General features: G+C 44.4%; 2 protein-coding genes across 2 annotated transcripts in view; both read left to right on the top strand.

The window, feature by feature from the left end:
- Positions 1–4,006, top strand: part of ROR1 (receptor tyrosine kinase like orphan receptor 1) — a 269,112-nt gene extending 265,106 nt beyond the window's left edge. Inside the window, exon 9 of the mRNA XM_069738195.1 lies at positions 1,091–4,006. Coding sequence (XP_069594296.1) covers positions 1,091–2,515 — 1,425 coding nt within the window. The 3' untranslated portion in view covers positions 2,516–4,006. The remainder of the gene's footprint in view (positions 1–1,090) is intronic.
- Positions 4,007–15,115: 11,109 nt separating this feature from the next.
- UBE2U (ubiquitin conjugating enzyme E2 U) overlaps positions 15,116–19,326 on the top strand; it is a 39,794-nt gene continuing 35,583 nt past the window's right edge. The window contains exon 1 of the mRNA XM_069736660.1: positions 15,116–15,306. The gene's annotated coding sequence lies outside the window, so the exon portion shown is untranslated. The remainder of the gene's footprint in view (positions 15,307–19,326) is intronic.

The raw sequence follows: 19,326 nt of genomic DNA on the forward strand, positions 1-19,326 counted from the left end.
GTCCTTAGTGGTGTCTCTATTTGAATCTTTAGTGGTGTCCTTAGTGATGTCTCTAGTGATGTCCCTAGTGGTGTTCTTAGGGGTGTCCCTCATGGTGTCCCTAGTGGTGTCCTTAGTGGTGTCTCTAGTGATGTCACTAGTGGTGTTCTTAGGGGTGTCCCTCATGGTGTCCCTAGTGGTGTCTCGACCTAAGGGAGCCGCATTGACTTCTAGATTGAGGCATTTCTCTAATCCTGCTTTCCCTGATCTTCCCTAGCTCAGCGTCGCTCTGTAGGCAAATGCACCGCGGCCCCTTTCAAATGAATAAAGGCAGCTGCCCGGGAGCCTCACTGTATAAGGAGGGTTTACAAAAGGGATGAGATGCTAAATCGGGAATGATAAGGGCAGTACACAATTATGAAGTGATGCTATGCCCCAGTGATTACTCCCAGTATCCTATATAAACTAAAAATGAGGGAATCTGATGAAATGTGATTCCCCAGATTTACTCAAAATTAAATGTATTTGGCGTGACTCAAATTACTGGTGAAAGCCATTTATTATTCTCTGTGGTGTCTCACCTTCCCCTTCACGTATCGTGGCACCGCACCTCTCCCCGCCTGCTCCTCTGCTCGCTCACGTCCTCCCTCCGGCTGCAGTCTTCTATTCCGCTCAGGTGATGTCATGGCCCGTGTCATCTTGTGAGGTCATGATATCACACGAGGATTAGACAGTGCGAGAGGTGCCAAAGAGTGAAGACAGAAGAGAAGCCCAGAGCTGGAGGGAGGAGGCGAACCTGTATTGGACTGGTCGGAAAAAGAATCTCGCTAAACCGCAGCCCAATTGCCATTTTCCTGGATATGAGTGAATCGAATTAAAAAAAAAAATAGTTTTGGTGAACCTTATTTTTGGGGAAATCCAAAATAAATTTGCCATAAATCCATTAACTCATCTCTGAAGTTTACCAACATCTTATGGCTGTTCTTTCTCAATATGTCTCTCCTTTAAAATTAATAGAACTGCTAATGGAATTCTTAACTCTCGGGACTGTCATGTGAACGTTTTCTCTAGTAATAACTCCTAATTTTTGTCTATTTTTTATTTCATACAGACCAAGGCTAAAGAGCTCCCTCTGTCTGCAGTACGCTTTATGGAAGAACTAGGGGAATGCGTCTTTGGAAAGATCTACAAAGGTCACCTCTACCTCCCAGGGATGGATCATGCCCAACTTGTAGCCATCAAGACTTTGAAGGATTATAACAATCCCCAGCAGTGGGCAGAGTTCCAGCAGGAGGCGTCTCTCATGGCGGAGTTACACCATCCCAACATTGTGTGTCTTCTTGGAGTGGTCACCCAGGAGCAGCCAGTGTGCATGCTATTTGAGTTCATGAATCTTGGGGATCTTCATGAATTCCTCATTATGAGGTCCCCCCATTCAGATGTTGGCTGCAGCAGCGATGAAGATGGGACTGTTAAATCAAGCCTCGATCATGGAGATTTTCTTCACATTGCTGTTCAGATTGCCGCCGGAATGGAGTATCTAGCAAGTCACTTCTTTGTCCATAAAGACCTGGCTGCTCGGAACATATTAGTTGGAGAACAACTTCATATAAAAATCTCCGATCTTGGACTTTCGAGAGAAATCTACTCAGCTGATTACTATAGAGTCCAAAACAAGTCCCTTCTTCCGATTAGATGGATGCCTCCAGAGGCCATCATGTACGGCAAATTTTCCACCGATTCGGATATCTGGTCTTACGGTGTGGTGTTGTGGGAAATCTTCAGCTTTGGTCTTCAACCCTACTACGGATTTAGTAACCAAGAAGTCATCGAAATGGTAAGGAAGAGGCAACTGCTTCCATTGTCTGAGGACTGCCCTCCAAGAATGTATAGTCTCATGACTGAATGTTGGCAAGAAATACCATCTCGAAGGCCGAGGTTCAAGGATATTCACATGAGGCTGAGGTCATGGGAAGGACTTTCAAGCCATACGAGTTCCACTACGCCATCGGGAGGTAATGCCACGACGCAGACAACATCTTTGAGTGCCAGCCCTGTAAGCAATTTGAGCAATCAAAGGTTTCCTAATTTTATTTTCTCACCCCAAGGAATTCCACAGGCCCAAATTACTGGTTTTATAGGGCCGCCATTACCTCAAAATCAAAGATTCATACCTATAAACGGATACCCTATCCCTCCTGGATATGCTGCTTTTCCCGCTGCTCACTACCAACCACCAGGGCCACCGAGAGTCATTCAGCATTGTCCGCCACCAAAGAGCCGCTCTCCAAGTAGTGCAAGCGGGTCAACCAGTACTGGTCATGTGACCAGCTTACCATCTTCAGGATCCAATCAGGATGCGAACATCCCGTTATTATCCCATATGTCTATGCAGAGCCATCCGAGTAGTATAGGAGTACAATCCTTTGGAAGCAAAGGTATGAAACCCTACAAGGTGGACATGAAACAGTCTTCTTTACTGGAAGACTCTGACCTCCACGGACACAACGACTCCATGATCTCAGCGGAGTTGTAATATTTTGTGGTAGATATGTACATACTATATGCAGGAAAACAATCGGAAGGACATTTTAAGAAAAAAAAAGTTTTATGTAAAGTATTTTTATTGAACTGAGGTCATTCCAGATGTTCGGCGGATGTGTCCTTCAGGTATCTTCTGTGAAGCTAGAGTATTGTCCTCAACAGGCAGACGTGTATGCAGTCCAGAAACATGGTGACTCCATTCATTGCCCTAGATGATTGCCTTCTAAAGGGGTTGTCCAGGCTTAAACGAGGACACTACCGCCTACAGGATTTGTGTAAGATTACAGTTCAGCCCAATTCACTTTAATGGGGGTTGAGCTTTAATACCAGACACAACCTGTAGTGTGAAGAAAGAGTGGTGCTCTTTTTGGAGACAACGCCTTTTTTAATTTTGTATATATGCATTTCTAATTATTCCAAAGATCTCAACCGAGCCAAGACTCATTAAAAAGCCATTGACTGCTCGATGTAATAACTAAAAGAATTTGTAATAAGTAAAAGAATTTAGAGGTTTTGTACAATGGCGCCCGAGCACGACATAAATCACTTTCTCATCCAGGAAAACATTAAAGGTTCGTATCCAAAATTGGGATGTCATGCAATATTAAAGGGGTTGTCCCTGACTTTAACATTGATGGCCTATCCGTCAACAGAGGGGTGCTGCTCTGCCGCGGACGACACCAGGAACAGCTGACTGGCGGGCGGGGGTGCCAGGTGTCAGACCTCCACCGATCAGACACAGATGACCAATCCTAAGGATAAGCCATCAAGGTTAAAGTCCCTCTAAATGTTTAAGACCCTCTTAAATTGCTATGGTGGCCTTTTTCCTTCTGAACATTGTTGCAAACATGGCTGCTTTCTTCCAAAACCAAATCAATTTTAGAAATGTACTCGGACCCAATCTTCTTACATCTTATACAAAATCAGTTGGCCCATAGGTAGTGACATTGGGCAAGAAATGTCCCACTTTTAAGGCATTGAGCGCTCCACCCTATGATATGACGGGGAGGAGTAAAAAAATAATAATATTACTTTGCAAAACATTTTAGGAGTTTGCAGTTTCTCCACAGCCGGAGAGCCGCAGGTTGGAGGGCACCGCTCAGTACCAACTGGTTTAGTTTTTGTTATCACTCCCTCTCCATAGGGTCGCTCTGTTCGGGCGTCTACACCAACGTTCCCATTGCTTTGGTATCCAGTGAACTGCGGCTGCCACTTACTGTCGTCTTTTGTTTTCTTCCTTGTGTTAAACCTTTTTGTAGTGAATATACGTTGTTCTTATGAAAACCACTCAGCATTGCTCAGACCGTATTTCTGATATGATGATGATCTTCACACTGTCGGTTTTTTGTATATAAATGCTAGTATTTCTTTTGTAATTAGGGGGAAGAAAGTGTTTGCTAAATTTACAGTTTTGTATTATGAGTTTTGCACAAAAAGTGTTATGTTTTATACCGCAGAAGTGGAAATACAAGGCTGCGTTTTACCTGCTCGTGTTCTCTTCTTTTGTTCCTGCTCGTGTTCTCTTCTTTTGTTACAAACTTGGAAGTGTTTTACTTTTTGCCGACAGCAGGGGGCGCTGGTGAGAGGATCGTATTGGATAGTAAGAATTGCTATATATTGCAGTCCCTTTAGGGCACGGCCAGGCGGCCATATAAATTGGACCGAGATGGATCGCAGTATACGGACTGGCCGGCGGCTATCCCGGCCCGAATGCGTCAGCTGCACAGAAATACATGACGCTGTCACACTCAGCCCATCGGCCGTGCATTGGACTACAGCACGGCCACATTCATTTGAAGGTTGCTCAAGACAAGTCTTAAAGGAAGGTGCTATGTGCTGACTCTTCATTCCCAGAATTTAGACTTGAGCACAACTAACCATACCCTGTAGAAATAAAAAATAAAAAAAACACACCCAAAAGAGTAAAAAAAAAAAAAATCTATTTTTTTTTACTTTTCTTCTTCCGTCTAATTTACTATCCACTTCAAAAAATGCTGAGACGGATTACAGGACATGGGGATGCGTCTATGTCTGTCTACAGGAACTGGGAGCAGGTTTTTTTTTAAATCTCTCATACAGACATAACAGAAAGACGGTTTTCAGTTCAGCTATTGTACAACGTTAGGAGCAATATATGCATAAAAGGAAGCTCCTGCACATATAGTGCTGGCAGAATGCTGACGCAAAGGAAGTGGGTGCACTTTAAAAGAGCCCGTGTGAAGTTACAGAGCATGATAATCAGGATAGTTTCTGGATATATTATAGTGGTATGTGCACAAAAGGCAGTTTTAACTCAACAATATTATTGCGGTCTATAAATTTTGTGTGACAGGACAAGCACGCTTCAGGTCATTCATTTTTTTTTTTTTTTGCAAGCTACACAAAATGTGCTCCAATTAATTATATACTGGATACTCCCAACGAGGTGAGCTCATCATGGTTCTGAATGGTGCTGGCATATTCTAATGGCTAATACCATCCAAGTGCCAATTAAAGGGGCAATAAAGCTCAAAATAAACAATAAAAAGGAAAGTATTAAGTCATTTCTGACCTACTCAGGAGTCTACAGAGGATTCAGCAAAACCCTGAAATAATCAGCTTTGGAGAAATCTGCCAGAGAATAAGAGACTTTTCACCACTTGGCCGGCTCCATGTTTCAGGGGAAATGTCAGAAGGGGTGGAGTCTAATTAAAGGGGCAGTGATTAATTTTTGGGAGGCAGAAGTAGGTTCCCACTCTCTCCATTCCAGGGTATACAAAGTGTTAAATACCCATAGCAGAGGTGTAAGCGGACGGTATAGAGCAGCGCCGGGTGGAATATTGGACGCTTTCTGGCTTCTCGCACTAATAATATTTGTTCTAATAGTGTCACCGAATATTAAGTGTCAGCCGTGGTCGCTTCACCTTTAGCCGACTGTACAATGAATGGGAACTTTCAGGAACCTTCTGGCTGCAGATTTCACAGCCAACCTGTTAAAGGAAATTTGGAAGCCATGCTACATTTCAATGTACAGAGCTGAAGGAGAGGAGAGAATTTCCAGAAAATGATTAAATACAGGCCCGTGTGTTGCCGGAGATTTATCCATATTCATAAAATCATTCTTATGGATTCTAAAGAGTTATATGCAAGCAAAGCTCGATGCGAAGTCAAGTCATAGACCGACCATTCACTGCGGATCGAGAGCAATAAACCCCAACGCACCACACACGAAACCTCCTATGGTTTAACCCCTTCACCCCAAAGCCTGTTTTCACCTAAGTGACAGGGCCAATTTTTACAATTCTGACCACTGTCACTTTATGAGGTCATAACTCTGAAACGCTTCAACGGATCCTGGTGATTCTGACATTGTTTTCTCGTGACATATTGTACTTCATGATAGTGGTAAAACTTCTTCGATATGACTTGCATTTATTTGTGAAAAAAACAAAAATTTGTCGGAAATTATGAAAATTTAGCAATTTTCAAACTCTTAGTTTATATGCCCTTAAATTAGAGAGTTATATCACATAATATAGTTAATAAACAACATTTCCCACATGTCTGCTTTACATCAGCACAATTTTGGAAACATAATTTTTTTTTGTTAGGACGTTATAAAGGTTAAAAGTTGACCAGCGATTTCTCATTTTTGCAACAAAATTTGCAAAACCATTTTTTTACGGACCACCTCACACTTGAAGTGACTTTGAGGGGTCTATATGACAGAAAATGCCCAAAAGTGACACCATTCTAAAAACTGCACCCCTCAAGGTACTCAAAACCACATTCAAAAAGTTTATTAACCCTTCAGGTGCTTCACAGGAATTTTTTGAATGTTTAAAAAAATTGAACATTTAACTTTTTTTTCACAAAATTTTTACTTCAGGTCCTATTTGTTTCATTTTACCAAGGGTAACAGGAGAAATTGGACCACAAAAGTCGTTGTACAATTTGTCCTGAGTACGCCGATACCCCATATGTGGGGGTAAACCACTGTTTGGGCACATGGTAGAGCTCGGAAGGGAAGGAGCGCCATTTGACTTTTCAATGCAAGATTTGCTGGAATTGAGATCAGAGCCCATGTCACGATTGGAGAGCCCCTGATGTGCCTAAACAGTGGAAACCCCCACAAGTGACACCATTTTGGAAAGTAGACCCCCTAAGGAACTAATCTAGATGTGTGGTGAGCACTTTGAACCTCCAAGTGCTTCACAGAAGTTTATAATGTAGAGCCGTAAAAAAAAAATGTATATTAATTTTCACAAAAAATGATCTTTTTGCCCCAAATTTTTTATTTTCCCAAGGGTAAAAGGATAAATTGGACCCCAAAAGTTGTTGTGCAATTTGTCCTGAGTACGTCGATACTTCATATATGGGGATAAACCACTGTTTGAGCGCATGGCAGAGCTCGGAAGGGAAGGAGTGCCATTTGACTTTTCAATGCAAAATTGGCTGGAATTGAGATCGGACGCCATGTCGCATTTGGAGAGCCCCTGACGAGCCTTAACAGTGGAAACCCCCCATAAGTGACCCCATTTTGGAAAGAAGACCCCCTAAGGAACTTATCTAGATGTGTGGTGAGCACTTTTAACCCCCAATTGTTTCACTAAAGTTTAGAATGTAGCATTGTGAAAATTAAAAAATAATTTTTTCTTTCCACAAAATGATGTTTTAGTCCGCAATTTTTTTCCCCAAGGGTAACAGGAGAAATTGGACCACAAATGTTATTGTCCAATTTGTCCTGAGTACGCCGATACCCCACATGTGGGGGGGGAACCACCGTTTGAGTGCATGGCAGAGCTCGGAAGGGAAGGAGCACCGTTTGAAATGCAGACTTAGATGGAATGGACTGCAGGTGTCATGTTGCATTTGCAGAGCCCCTGATGTACCTAAACAGTAGAAACCCCCCACAAGTGACCCCATATTGGAAACTAGACCCCCCAAGGAACTTATCTAGATGTGTTGTGAGAGCTTTGAACCAACAAGTGTTTCACTACAGTTTATAACGCAGAGCCGTGAAAATAAAAAATATTTTTTTTTCCACGAAAATTATATTTTATCCCCTATGTTTTTTTTTTCCCAAGGGTAACAGGACAAATTGGACCCCAAAAGTTGTTGTCCAACTTGTCCTGAGAACGCTGATACCCCATATGTTGGGGGGAACCACTGTTTGGGTGCACGGCAGAGCTCGGAAGGGAAGGAGCGCCATTTGAAATGCAGACTTAGATGGATTGGTCTGCAGGCGTCATGTTGCATTTGCAGAGCCCCTGATGTACCTAAACAGTAGAAACCCCCCACAAGTGACCCCATATTGGAAACTAGACCCCCCAAGGAACTTATCTAGATGTGTTGTGAGAGCTTTGAACCAACGAGTGTTTCACTACAGTTTATAACGCAGAGCCGTGAAAATAAAAAATATTTTTTTTTCCACGAAAATGATATTTTATCCCCTATGTTTTTATTTTCCCAAGAGTAACAGGACAAATTGGACCCCAAAAGTTGTTGTCCAACTTGTCCTGAGAACGCTGATACCCCATATGTTGGGGGGAACCACTGTTTGGGTGCACGGCAGAGCTCGGAAAGGAAGGAGCCCTGTTTTACTTTTTCAAAGCAGAATTGGCTGGAATTGAGATCGGACGCCATGTCGCGTTTGGAGAGCCCCTGATGTGCCTAAACAGTGGAAACCCCCAATTATAACTGAAACCCTAACCCCAACCCTAACCCTAGCCCTAACCCTAGCCCTAATGGGAAAATGGAAATAAATACATTTTTTTACATTTTATTATTTTTCCCTAACTAAGGGGGTGATGAAGGGGGGTTTGATTTACTTTTATAGCGGGTTTTTTAGCGGATTTTTAGGGTTGGCAGCCGTCACACACTAAAAGACGCTTTTTATTGCAAAAAATAGTTTTTGCATCACCACATTTTGAGAGCTATAATTTATCCATATTTTGGCCCACAGAGTCATGTGAGGTCTTGTTTTTTGCGGGACGAGTTGACGTTTTTATTGGTAACATTTTCGGGCAGATGACATTTTTTGATCGCTTTTTATTCCAATTTTTGGGAGGCGGAATGAACAAAAACCAGCTATTCATGAATTTCTTTTAGGGGGGGCGTTTATACCGTTCCACGTGTGGTAAAATGGATAAAGCAGTTTTATTCTTCGGGTCAGTACGATTACAGCGATACCTCATTTATGTAATTTTTTTTATGTTTTGGCGCTTTTACACAATAAAAACTATTTTATATAAAAAAATAATGGTTTTTGCATCGCATTATTCTGAGAGCTATAACTTTTTTATTTTTCTGCTGATGATGCTGTATGGCAGCTTTTTTTTTGCGGGACAAGATGACGTTTTCAGCGGTACCATGGTTATTTATATCTGTCTTTTTGATCGCGTGTTATTCCACTTTTTGTTCGCCTGTATGATAATAAAGCGTTGTTTTTTTTTTTTTGCGGTGTTCACTGAAGGGGTTAACTAGTGGGATAGTTTTATAGAGCAGGTCGTTACGGACGCGGCGATACCAAATATGTGTACATTTATTGTTTTTTTTTTTTTTACATAAATAAATGGATTTATTGGGAAATGTTTTTTTTTTTTTTTTTATTTGGGGATTTTTTTTTTTTTTACACATTCTATTTTTTTTTTTTTACTTTCTAACATTGTCCCAGGGTGGGACATCTCTGTATTAGATCAGATCGTTGATCTGACACTGTGCATAGCACACTGTCAGATCAACGATCTGACAGGCAGTTTAGGTGGCTTTCTGGCGCCTGCTCTCAGCAGGCGCCGGCTAGCCAGGTCACTTCATGACCCGGAAGGAGTCCGGCTACCATCTTGGATCCGGGGACTCCTTCCGGGTCACCGGAGCAACGCGATCTCATTGCGTTGCTCCGGTGGGAGAGCGCAGGGAGCCGCCGTCCTTGCGCGAACCCCCTCTATGCCGCTGTCACTACTGACAGCGGCATCAGAGGGGTTAAATGCCCGCGATCGGCGATAGCGCCGATCGTGGGCATTGCTGCGGGGTGTCAGCTGTCATATACAGCTGACACCCGCACCCGATCACCGCGGCGCTCAGCGCGAGACCGCGGTGATCGGTGCGCCGTAGTAGTACTGCTGCTGGCACTAATGCAGTGCCGGCAGCGCAGTACTAGTACGGCGCATGTCACGAAGGGGTTAATGACTGCTGCGCTGGGTAATGTACACAAATGCTCTGTATGTAATAGCCGTTCATCTCAAGGGTAGCCTGGATAATCACAGCGGACACGGGGGGCCACCATCTAATCTCCCCATATCAGCCACGCACAATACAGATTATTTCCAAGTATGAACATCTTTTCCATTTAGTTTCAAAATTCAGTTCTGAATATGTCACCGTGATTTTGCTTCTCCTTTTAATGTAGGGGCAGAGACCCTGATTTCAGCGATATATCACTTACTGGGCTGCTTGCTGCAGTTTTGATAAAATAACAGTTTTTATCTGCTGAAAATCTAGCAGTTCTATGAATGCTGAGCTCTGTATAATCCCGCCCACACAGCTGATTGGCAGCTTCCTCCGTACACTGTGCATAGGCTGAAAGCTGCCAATCAGTGGTGGGGGGTGTGGTTGGACTACTAGTCCTCTAATGATATTCTAGTGGTGATAAATAATTATTTTATCCAAACTACAGCAAGCAGCCCAGAAAGTCCTACATCACCAAAATGAGAGTTTCTGTCTTTACATCATGCTGCTCTGCCTAAGTGGCAAAAACCTGGAGGCGGATTCCCTTTAATTAATAAAAATGAACCAGCTAAGCCTGCCATCTAATGAAAATGAGATTACTATACTGAGACTACCCTCTGACAATAAAAGGACGACTATGCTAAGCCGGTATTCTAATGTTAAGGAGATGACTCTATTGACCCTCCCTCTAATAGTAATGAGAAGACTACGGAACCTTCCCTCTAATGGTAATGAGATGACTCTACTGACCCTGCCTTCTAAATGGTAATGAGATGACTCTAGTGACCCTGCCCCCTAATGATAATTAGAAGACTAAAATGACCCTGCTCTCTAATAACGAGATGACTGCGGATGCCGCCCTCTAATTATAAGGATTTGACTACTGACCCTGCCCTCTAATGATAAAGAGATGACTACTGACCCTGCCCTCTAATGATAATGAGAAGACTCAACTGACCCTGCCCTCTAATAATGATATGACTGCTGACCCTGCCCTCTAATGATAAGGAGATGACTGCTGACCCTGCCCTCTAATGATAAGGAGATGACTGCTGACCCTGCCCTCTAATGATAAGGAGATGACTGCTGACCCTGCCCTCTAATGATAAGGAGATGACTGCTGACCCTGCCCTCTAATGATAAGGAGATAAATGCTGACTCTGCCCTGTAATGATTTGGAGATGACTGCTGACCCTGCTCTCTAATGATAAAGAGATGACTATTGACATTTCCCTCATATTATTATGAGATTACTCTGCTAAACATTTTTGTTACTGATAAAAGTTCTATCCTACAGGAAAAGTAAGAAGTGAGTTGCAAAAAATCATTTCCAAAATGGGAAAAACAATATATGACTATAGAAACAGAACTTAAACATGCCATTTTTAACAATACATTCCTTGTAACAAACAGCTCACTGCACAGTCAGTGATGAATCTGGGCAGACCTAATTACATAAACCTGTCCTACCTATAAACCTCTCTGTATTTTATATGTCTTTTTTTAATGTGCACGTTAACATTTAATGTGTTACAATGAGGACATTGTATAAACATCACATTCCTGAATATTGGGATAATTCTCCGTTTGGGCCAGACTTTGTTCCCCAATGGATCGTTTCATACTAAGCTCCAGTCTTCCATCGCCCGGCGCCGATATCTCTGCCTGCAAAGCATTATTAAAAGCAGATCTTATGTACACACTGACATCAAACAGCCCAGAGATCAAGTACTGAAAACCTGAAAAGGGGAATAGAATCAGAGTTTCAATTATCAGAAGAATGTGTTTGTCCTGGATAAATCCATTGGAATTATCTCCAAATGTGAACTGTGGGTTATATCTGTTGTCAATCCCCCTTTAAAGCGAATGTGTCATCAGAAAATTCCAGATTTTTATGTTTAATGTGATTATTAAACATTTTTTGGCCATTTTTTTGTTTTATTTCACATATTAGCTGCAATGAACAGACTCTTATCTTTTATATTGAAGCATCTAAGGAGCGTGTGCAATGCTCATTGTGACAGAAGGAGCTATGTCTGATTGGTGTTATCAGTGATTGTAATCCTGCCTCTGATGATAAGGAGACCGCTGAAATCTCTCCCTGAAAAGACAGGAAATATGGACCTAATGTAGCTCCAGTGGGAAAAATACAAGATTACTATCTTTTTTATTTAATAAAAGATTGCAAGACAAAAAAAAAAAGCTAAATATTTGGAAAAAAAATGTACACAAAAAAATTTGATTGAAACAGGAGGTCATTTGATGACACATTTCATTTAATACTGTGGATCCAGTGCTGACGCTGCTGTAATCACAGTGCAGAGGGAAATTGTTATCTCTGATTGTCAAACACTCCGATGGTTTGGAGTTTTGAGTAATTAGTTTCTATCAATCTATCTATCTATGGGCAGAGTCAGACGGTCGTATAAATCGGAGCGAGATCAGAATGCAGTTCACGGACTGGCTGGCGGTTCTCCCTACTTGAGCTCGACAGCTTAATGTGCTTGTTTGCAGCTGTCATGCTCGAGTCGGGAGTGCGGCCAGCCAGTCCGAGTGTATATGGTCCAATCTCCATCCAAATTAATACAGCTGTCTGAGAGCCCCCTATCCCAAATCTATTTATCTATGTATCTATATATCTATTATATATCTAGTATCTATCTATCATCTATTATCCATCTATTATTTACGGTAGTTATTATCCATTATCTATTATCTACACTGTGTGCAGAATTATTAGGCAAGTTGTATTTTAGAGGATTATTTTTATTATTGATCAACAACTATGTTCTCAATCAACCCAAAAGACTCAGAAATATCAACGCTTACTATTTTTGGAAGTTGGAGTGGGGTTTTTTAGATTTGGCTATCTCTTAGCAGGATATCGCTTTGTGCAGGTAACAATTACTGTGCAGAATTATTAGGCAACTTAATAAAAACCAAATATATTCCCATCTCACTTGTTTATTTTCACCAGGTAAACCAATATGACGGCACAAAATTTAGAAATAAACATTTCTGACATGCAAAAACAAAACCCCAAAAACTTAGTGACCAATATAGCCCCCTTTCTTTATGATGACACTCGGCAGCCTCCATCTATAGATTGTCAGTTGCTTGATCTGTTTACGACCAACATTGCGTGCAGCGGCCACCACAGCCTCCAGACACTGTTCCCAGAGGTGGACTGTTTCCCCTCCCTGTAGATCTCACATTTTATGTGGGACCACAGGTTCTCCATGGGGTTCAGATCAGGTGAACAAGGGGCCATGTCATTATTTTTTCTTCTTTGAGACCTTTACTGGCCAGCCACGCTGTGGAGTAGTTGGAGGCATGTGATGGAGCATTGTCCTGCATGAAAATCATGTTTTTCTTGAACGATACCGACTTCTTCCTGTACCACTGCTTGAAGAAGTCTTCCAGAAACTGGCAGTAGGTCTGGGAGTTGAGCTTCACTCCATCCTCAACCCGGAAAGGTCCCACAAGTTCATCTTTGATGATACCAGCCCATACCAGTCCCCCACCTCCACCTTGCTGGCGTCTGAGTCGGAGTGGAGCTCTCTGCCCTTTACTGATTCAGCCTCTGGCCCATCAAGAGTCACTCTCATTTCATCAGTCCATAAAACCTTTGAAAAGTCAGTCTTAAGATATTGGCCCAGTCTAGACGTTTTATCTTATGTTTCTTGTTCAGAGGTGGTCGTTTTTCAGCCTTCCTTACCTTGGCCATGTCCCTGAGTATCGCATACCTTGTGCTTTTTGTTACTTCAGTAAAGGTACCTTCACACTCAGCGACGCTGCAGCGATACCGACAACGATGTCGATCGCTGCAGCGTCGCTGTTTGGTCGCTGGAGAGCTGTCACACAGACCGCTCTCCAGCGACCAACGATCCCGAGGTCCCCGGTAACCAGGGTAAACATCGGGTTACTAAGCGCAGGGCCGCGCTTAGTAACCCTATGTTTACCCTGGTTACCAGCGTAAACGTTAAAAAAACAAACACTACATACTTACCTTCAGCTGTCTGTCCTCCGGTGCTCTGCTTTCCTGCACTGTCAGCGCCGGTCAGCCGGAAAGCAGAGGATGCAGGAGGAGTGCAGAGAAGCAGAGCGCCGGGGACAGACAGCTGAAGGTAAATATGTAGTGTTTGTTTTTTTAACGTTTACGCTGGTAACCAGGGTAAACATAGGGTTACTAAGCGCGGCCCTTCGCTTAGTAACCCGATGTTTACCCTGGTTACCAGTGAAGACATCGCTGGATCGGTGTCACACAGGCCGATTCAGCGATGTCAGCGGGAGATCCAGCGACGAAATAAAGTTCTGGACTTTCCTCAGCGACCAACGATCTCCCAGCAGGGGCCTGATCGTTGGTCGCTGTCACACATAACGATTTCCTTAACAATATCGTTGCTACGTCACAAAAAGCAACGATATCGTTATGTGTGACGGTACCTTAACGTTGCAGCTCTGAAATATGGCAAAACTGGTGGCAAATGGCATCTTGGCAGCTTCACGCTTGATTTTCCTCAATCCATGGGTGGTTATTTTGCACCTTTTTTGCCCAACACGCTTCGTGTGACCCTGTTGGCTATTTGCCATGAAACACTTGATTGTTCGGTGATCACGCTTCAAAAGTTTGGCAATTTCAAGACTGCTGCATTACTCTGCAAGAAATCTCACAATTTTGGACTTTTCAAAGCCGTCAAATCTCTTCTTCTGACTCATTTTGCCAAAGGAAAGGAAGTTGCCTAATAATTAAGCACACCTTATATAGGGTTCTGATGTCATTAGACAACACCCCTCCTCATTACAGAGATGCACATCACCTGATTTACTTCATTGGTAGTTGGCTCTCAGCCTGAACAGCTTGGAGTAGGACATCATGTATAAAAAGTATCATGTGATCAAAATACAACTTGCCTAATAATTCTGCACGCAGTGTATTAATCTATTTACAATGTATCATCTATTATCTATCTACTTCTGTAACTGACCGCAGGGAGGAAGTAAAGTGCTACAGTAATTCGTCTGCTATTCTACGGAATATTGAGTATGAGTATTGAGTGATTTCTTGTGAAATATCCAGGTGCAAAGCAGTGAGTGGTCCCAGGATGTTTTTGGCGTTCTCAGGTGGATTGTGGACGGGGTGTAAAGGTTTATGGGAATATGGCAGCAGGGGGTCCTGTTACAGATTTTACATGGGGCCGCTTTGCCGGTGACTCCGGTTACTGGATCTTGGGAGGATCTGCTCCGTCCTGACACGTCATGTAGTCACCGTGCAGTCATGAACGGGTTAAGTCTTTATCCATCCTTCATCGTGCGCTGGAGGCCTCGGTGCTATAGAAACACGCACAATGGAGTCTAACAAACCTGGTGTATTACCAGTGCACCTAGTCACACAGGAACTGGGATCCCTGGACGAGAGAGATGACTTCCAGTACAGTGATCATATCTGGATCTGACGATCACTGGATCTGATAATTGTACAATTAGTCAATCCAAGAAAACACAGATCCACTAGTAAGCGGGATGTTATAAAGTATCTGCATGCTCAGGAGAAGATCACCTGTATCCAGGCAGTATGTAAGTGCCAGTTATTCCTTCTCCCCAGTTGGGGATCACTTTGTGGTAGTAAGGCTGATAGTTTAGAAAAAAAACGTCTACGGTACTTTCCTTCCAAAGACATCAAGTTTGGTATTATAGCTCAACAGCGCCTCTGTTCTCTGGAGGATGTGTTTGGTATTGCAGCTTAAGAGCATCTCTGGCTTCGACCCACTGTGTCTGGTATTATTGATGCTTAAAGGTTCCACTGTTGTGTACAGGTTGTGCCTGGTAGTGCAGCTGAACAGCACATCTGCTGTGTACAGGTTGTGTCTAGTAGTGCACCTGAACAGCGCCTCTGCTGTGTACAGGTTGTCTCGTAGTGCAGCTGAACAGCGCCTCTGCTGTGTACAGGTTGTGTCTAGTAGTGCACCTGAACAGCGCCTCTGCTGTGTACAGGTTGTCTGGTAGTGCAGCTGAACAGCGCCTCTGCTGTGTGCAGGTTGTGCCTGGTAGTGCAGCTGAACAGCGCCTCTGCTGTGTACAGTGTTGTGAATTCTGTTGTTGGGCTCCCTCCTGTGGTCATGAATGGTACTTCGGCTGGTTCTGTCCATGGACTTCCTCTGGTGGGTGTTTCTGAGTTTCACAGGTGACGAGGTTAATTCGTTAGCTGCTGCTCTATTTAACTCCACTTAGATCTTTGCTCCATGCCACCTGTCAATGTTCCAGTATTGGTCTAGTTCACTCCTGGATCGTTCTTGTGACCTGTCTTCCCATCAGAAGCTAAGTTCCAGCTTGTATTTCTTTGGTTTGCTATTTTTCGTCTTGCTTGCTGGAAGCTCTGGGACGCAGAGGGAGCACCTCCGCACCGTGAGTCGGTGCGGAGGGTCTTTTTGCGCCCTCTGCGTGGTCTTTTTGTAGGTTTTTGTGCTGACCGCAAAGTAACCTTTCCTATCCTCGGTCTGTTCAGTAAGTCGGGCCTCACTTTGCTAAATCTATTTCATCTCTGTGTTTGTATTTTCATCTTTACTCACAGTCATTATATGTGGGGGCTGCCTTTTCCTTTGGGGAATTTCTCTGAGGCAAGGTAGGCTTTATTTTTCTATCTTCAGGGCTAGCTAGTTCCTTAGGCTGTGCCGAGTTGCATAGGGAGCGTTAGGCGCAATCCACGGCTATTTCTAGTGTGTTTGATAGGTTTAGGGATTGCGGTCAGCAGAGTTCCCACGTCCCAGAGCTCGTCCTTATTATCAGTAACTATCAGGTCATTCCGTGTGCTCTTAACCACCAGGTCCATTATTGTCCTGACCACCAGGTCATAACAGTACAGGTTGTCTGGTAGTGCAGCTGAACAGCGCCACTGCTGTGTACAGGTTGTGTCTAGTAGTGCACCTGAACAGCGCCTCTGCTGTGTACAGGTTGTCTGGTAGTGCAGCTGAACAGCGCCTCTGCTGTGTGCAGGTTGTGTCTGGTAGTGCAGCTGAACAGCGCCACTGCTGTGTACAGGTTGTTTCTGGTAGTGCAGCTGAACAGCGCCACTGATGTGTACAGGTTATGTTTGGTAGTGCAGCTGAACAGCGCCTCTGCTGTGTACAGGTTGTTTCTGGTAGTGCAGCTGAACAGCGCCCCTGCTGTGTACAGGTTGTGTCTGGTAGTGCAGCTGAACAGCGCCTCTGCTGTGTACAGGTTGTGTCTGGTAGTGCAGCTGAACAGCGCCTCTGCTGTGTACAGGTTGTGTCTGGTAGTGCAGCTGAACAGCGCCTCTGCTGTGTACAGGTTGTGTTTGGTAGTGCAGCTGAACAGCGCCTCTGCTGTGTACAAGTTGTGTCTGGTAGTGCAGCTGAACAGCGCCACTGCTGTGTACAGGTTGTGTCTGGTAGTGCAGCTGAACAGCGCCTCTGTTCTGTACAGGTATTGTCTGGTAGTGCAGCTGAACAGCGCCACTGCTGTGTACAGGTTGTGTCTGGTAGTGCAGCTGAACAGCGCCTCTACTGTGTACAGGTTGTGTCTGGTAGTTCAGCTGAACAGCGCCTCTGCTGTGTACAGGTTGTTTCTGGTAGTGCAGCTGAACAGCGCCCTGTTGTGAATTCCGCTCTTGGGCTCCCACCGGTGGTTGTAAGTGGCACTTTTGTGAGTTCTGCTCTTGGGCTCCCTCCGGTGGTTTTAAGTGGAATGGCTGCTCCTTGGATTTAGCAGTCTGCAGCTGCTTCCACTGATTGTCTCTCTGCTCGGCTATTTATGCCTGGCTCTTCCCTTCAGCCAGTGCCACTTGTCAATGGTTCCTGGTTGGATTCACATCTCTCTTGGATTTCCCTGATATCCTGACCAGTTCAGCAAAGATAAGTCCTTTCTTTGCTCTTTGCTGTCCACATGTTGTGGACTTATTCGTTCTGTGCATTCTCTGTTTTGTCCAGCTTGTCAGTATGGATTAATTCAGTTAAGCTGGAAGCTCTGGGAAGCAGATTTACCCTCCACACCTTTAGTCAGGTGTGGAGATTTTTGTAAACTCTGTGTGGAATTTTGTAGTTTTTAATACTGACCGCACAGTATTCCGTCCTGTCCTATCTATCTAGCTAGACTGGCCTCCTGTGTTCATCCTGGTTTCATTCTGTGTATGTCTTTTCCCTCTCCACTCATAGTCATTACTTGTGGGGGGCTAATCTATCCTTTGGGGATTTTCTCTGAGGCAAGATAGTTTTTCCTGTTTCTATCTTTAGGGGTAGTTAGTTCTCAGGCTGTGACGAGGTGCCTAGGGAGTGACAGGAGCATCCCACGGCTACTTCTAGTGTTGTCTCGAGCTTAGGGACTGCGGTCAGTACAGGTAGCACCTCCTTCAGAGCTCGTCCCATGTTGCTCCTAAACCACCAGTTCATAACAGCGCCCCTGCTGTGTACAGGTTGTTTCTGGTAGTGCAGCTGAACAGCGCCCCTGCTGTGTACAGGTTGTGTCTGGTAGTGCAGCTGAACAGCGCCTCTGCTGTGTACAGGTTGTGTCTGGTAGTGTAGCTGAACAGCGCCTCTGCTGTGTACAGGTTGTGTCTGGTAGTGCAGCTGAACAGCGCCTCTACTGTGCACAGGTTGTGTCTGGTAGTGCAGCTGAACAGCGCCTCTGCTGTGTACAGGTTGTGTCTGGTAGTGCAGCTGAACAGCGCCTCTACTGTGTACAGGTTGTGTCTGGTAGTGCACCTGAACAGCGCCACTGCTGTGTACAGGTTGTGTCTGGTAGTGCGGCTGAACAGCGCCTCTGCTGTGTACAGGTTGTGTCTGATAGTGCGGCTGAACAGCGCCTCTGCTGTGTACAGGTTGTGTCTGGTAGTGCAGCTGAACAGCGCATCTACTGTGTACAGGTTGTGTCTGGTAGTGCACCTGAACAGCGCCACTGTTGTGTACAGGTTGTGTCTGCTAGTGCAGCTGAACAGCGCCTCTGCTGTGTACAGGTTGTGTCTGGTAGTGCGGCTGAACAGCGCCTCTGCTGTGTACAGGTTGTGTCTGGTAGTGCAGCTGAACAGCGCATCTACTGTGTACAGGTTGTGTCTGGTAGTGCACCTGAACAGCACCACTGTTGTGTACAGGTTGTGTCTGCTAGTGCAGCTGAACAGCGCCACTGCTGTGTACAGGTTGTGTTTGGTAGTGCAGCTAAACAGCGCCTCTACTGTGTACAGGTTGTGCCTGGTAGTGCAGCTGAACAGCGCTCCTGCTGTGTACAGGTTGTGTCTGGTAGTGCAGCTCAACAGCGCCTCTGCTGTGTACAGGTTGTGTCTGGTAGTGCAGCTGAACAGCGCCTCTGCTGTGTACAGGTTGTGTCTGGTAGTGCGGCTGTGTACAGGTTGTGTCTGGTAGTGCAGCTGAACAGCGCCCCTGCTGTGTACAGATTGTGTCTGGTAGCGCAGCTGAACAGCGCCACTGTTACTGTAACATCTAAAACAACGTTGCCAATTCTGGAGAAAAATTTCTGCAACTGAAATTGTGTGTGATACCTGTGCCGATGCTTTGGTGGCAGAGCTCGGATTCTGCAAGAATAACTTAGAAGAATGAAACAAATGCAATGATTTCTGCAGTAAAGTTG

Source organism: Ranitomeya imitator, chromosome 8 (genome assembly GCF_032444005.1).
Source record: "Ranitomeya imitator isolate aRanImi1 chromosome 8, aRanImi1.pri, whole genome shotgun sequence".
NCBI classification, from domain to species: domain Eukaryota; kingdom Metazoa; phylum Chordata; class Amphibia; order Anura; family Dendrobatidae; genus Ranitomeya; species Ranitomeya imitator.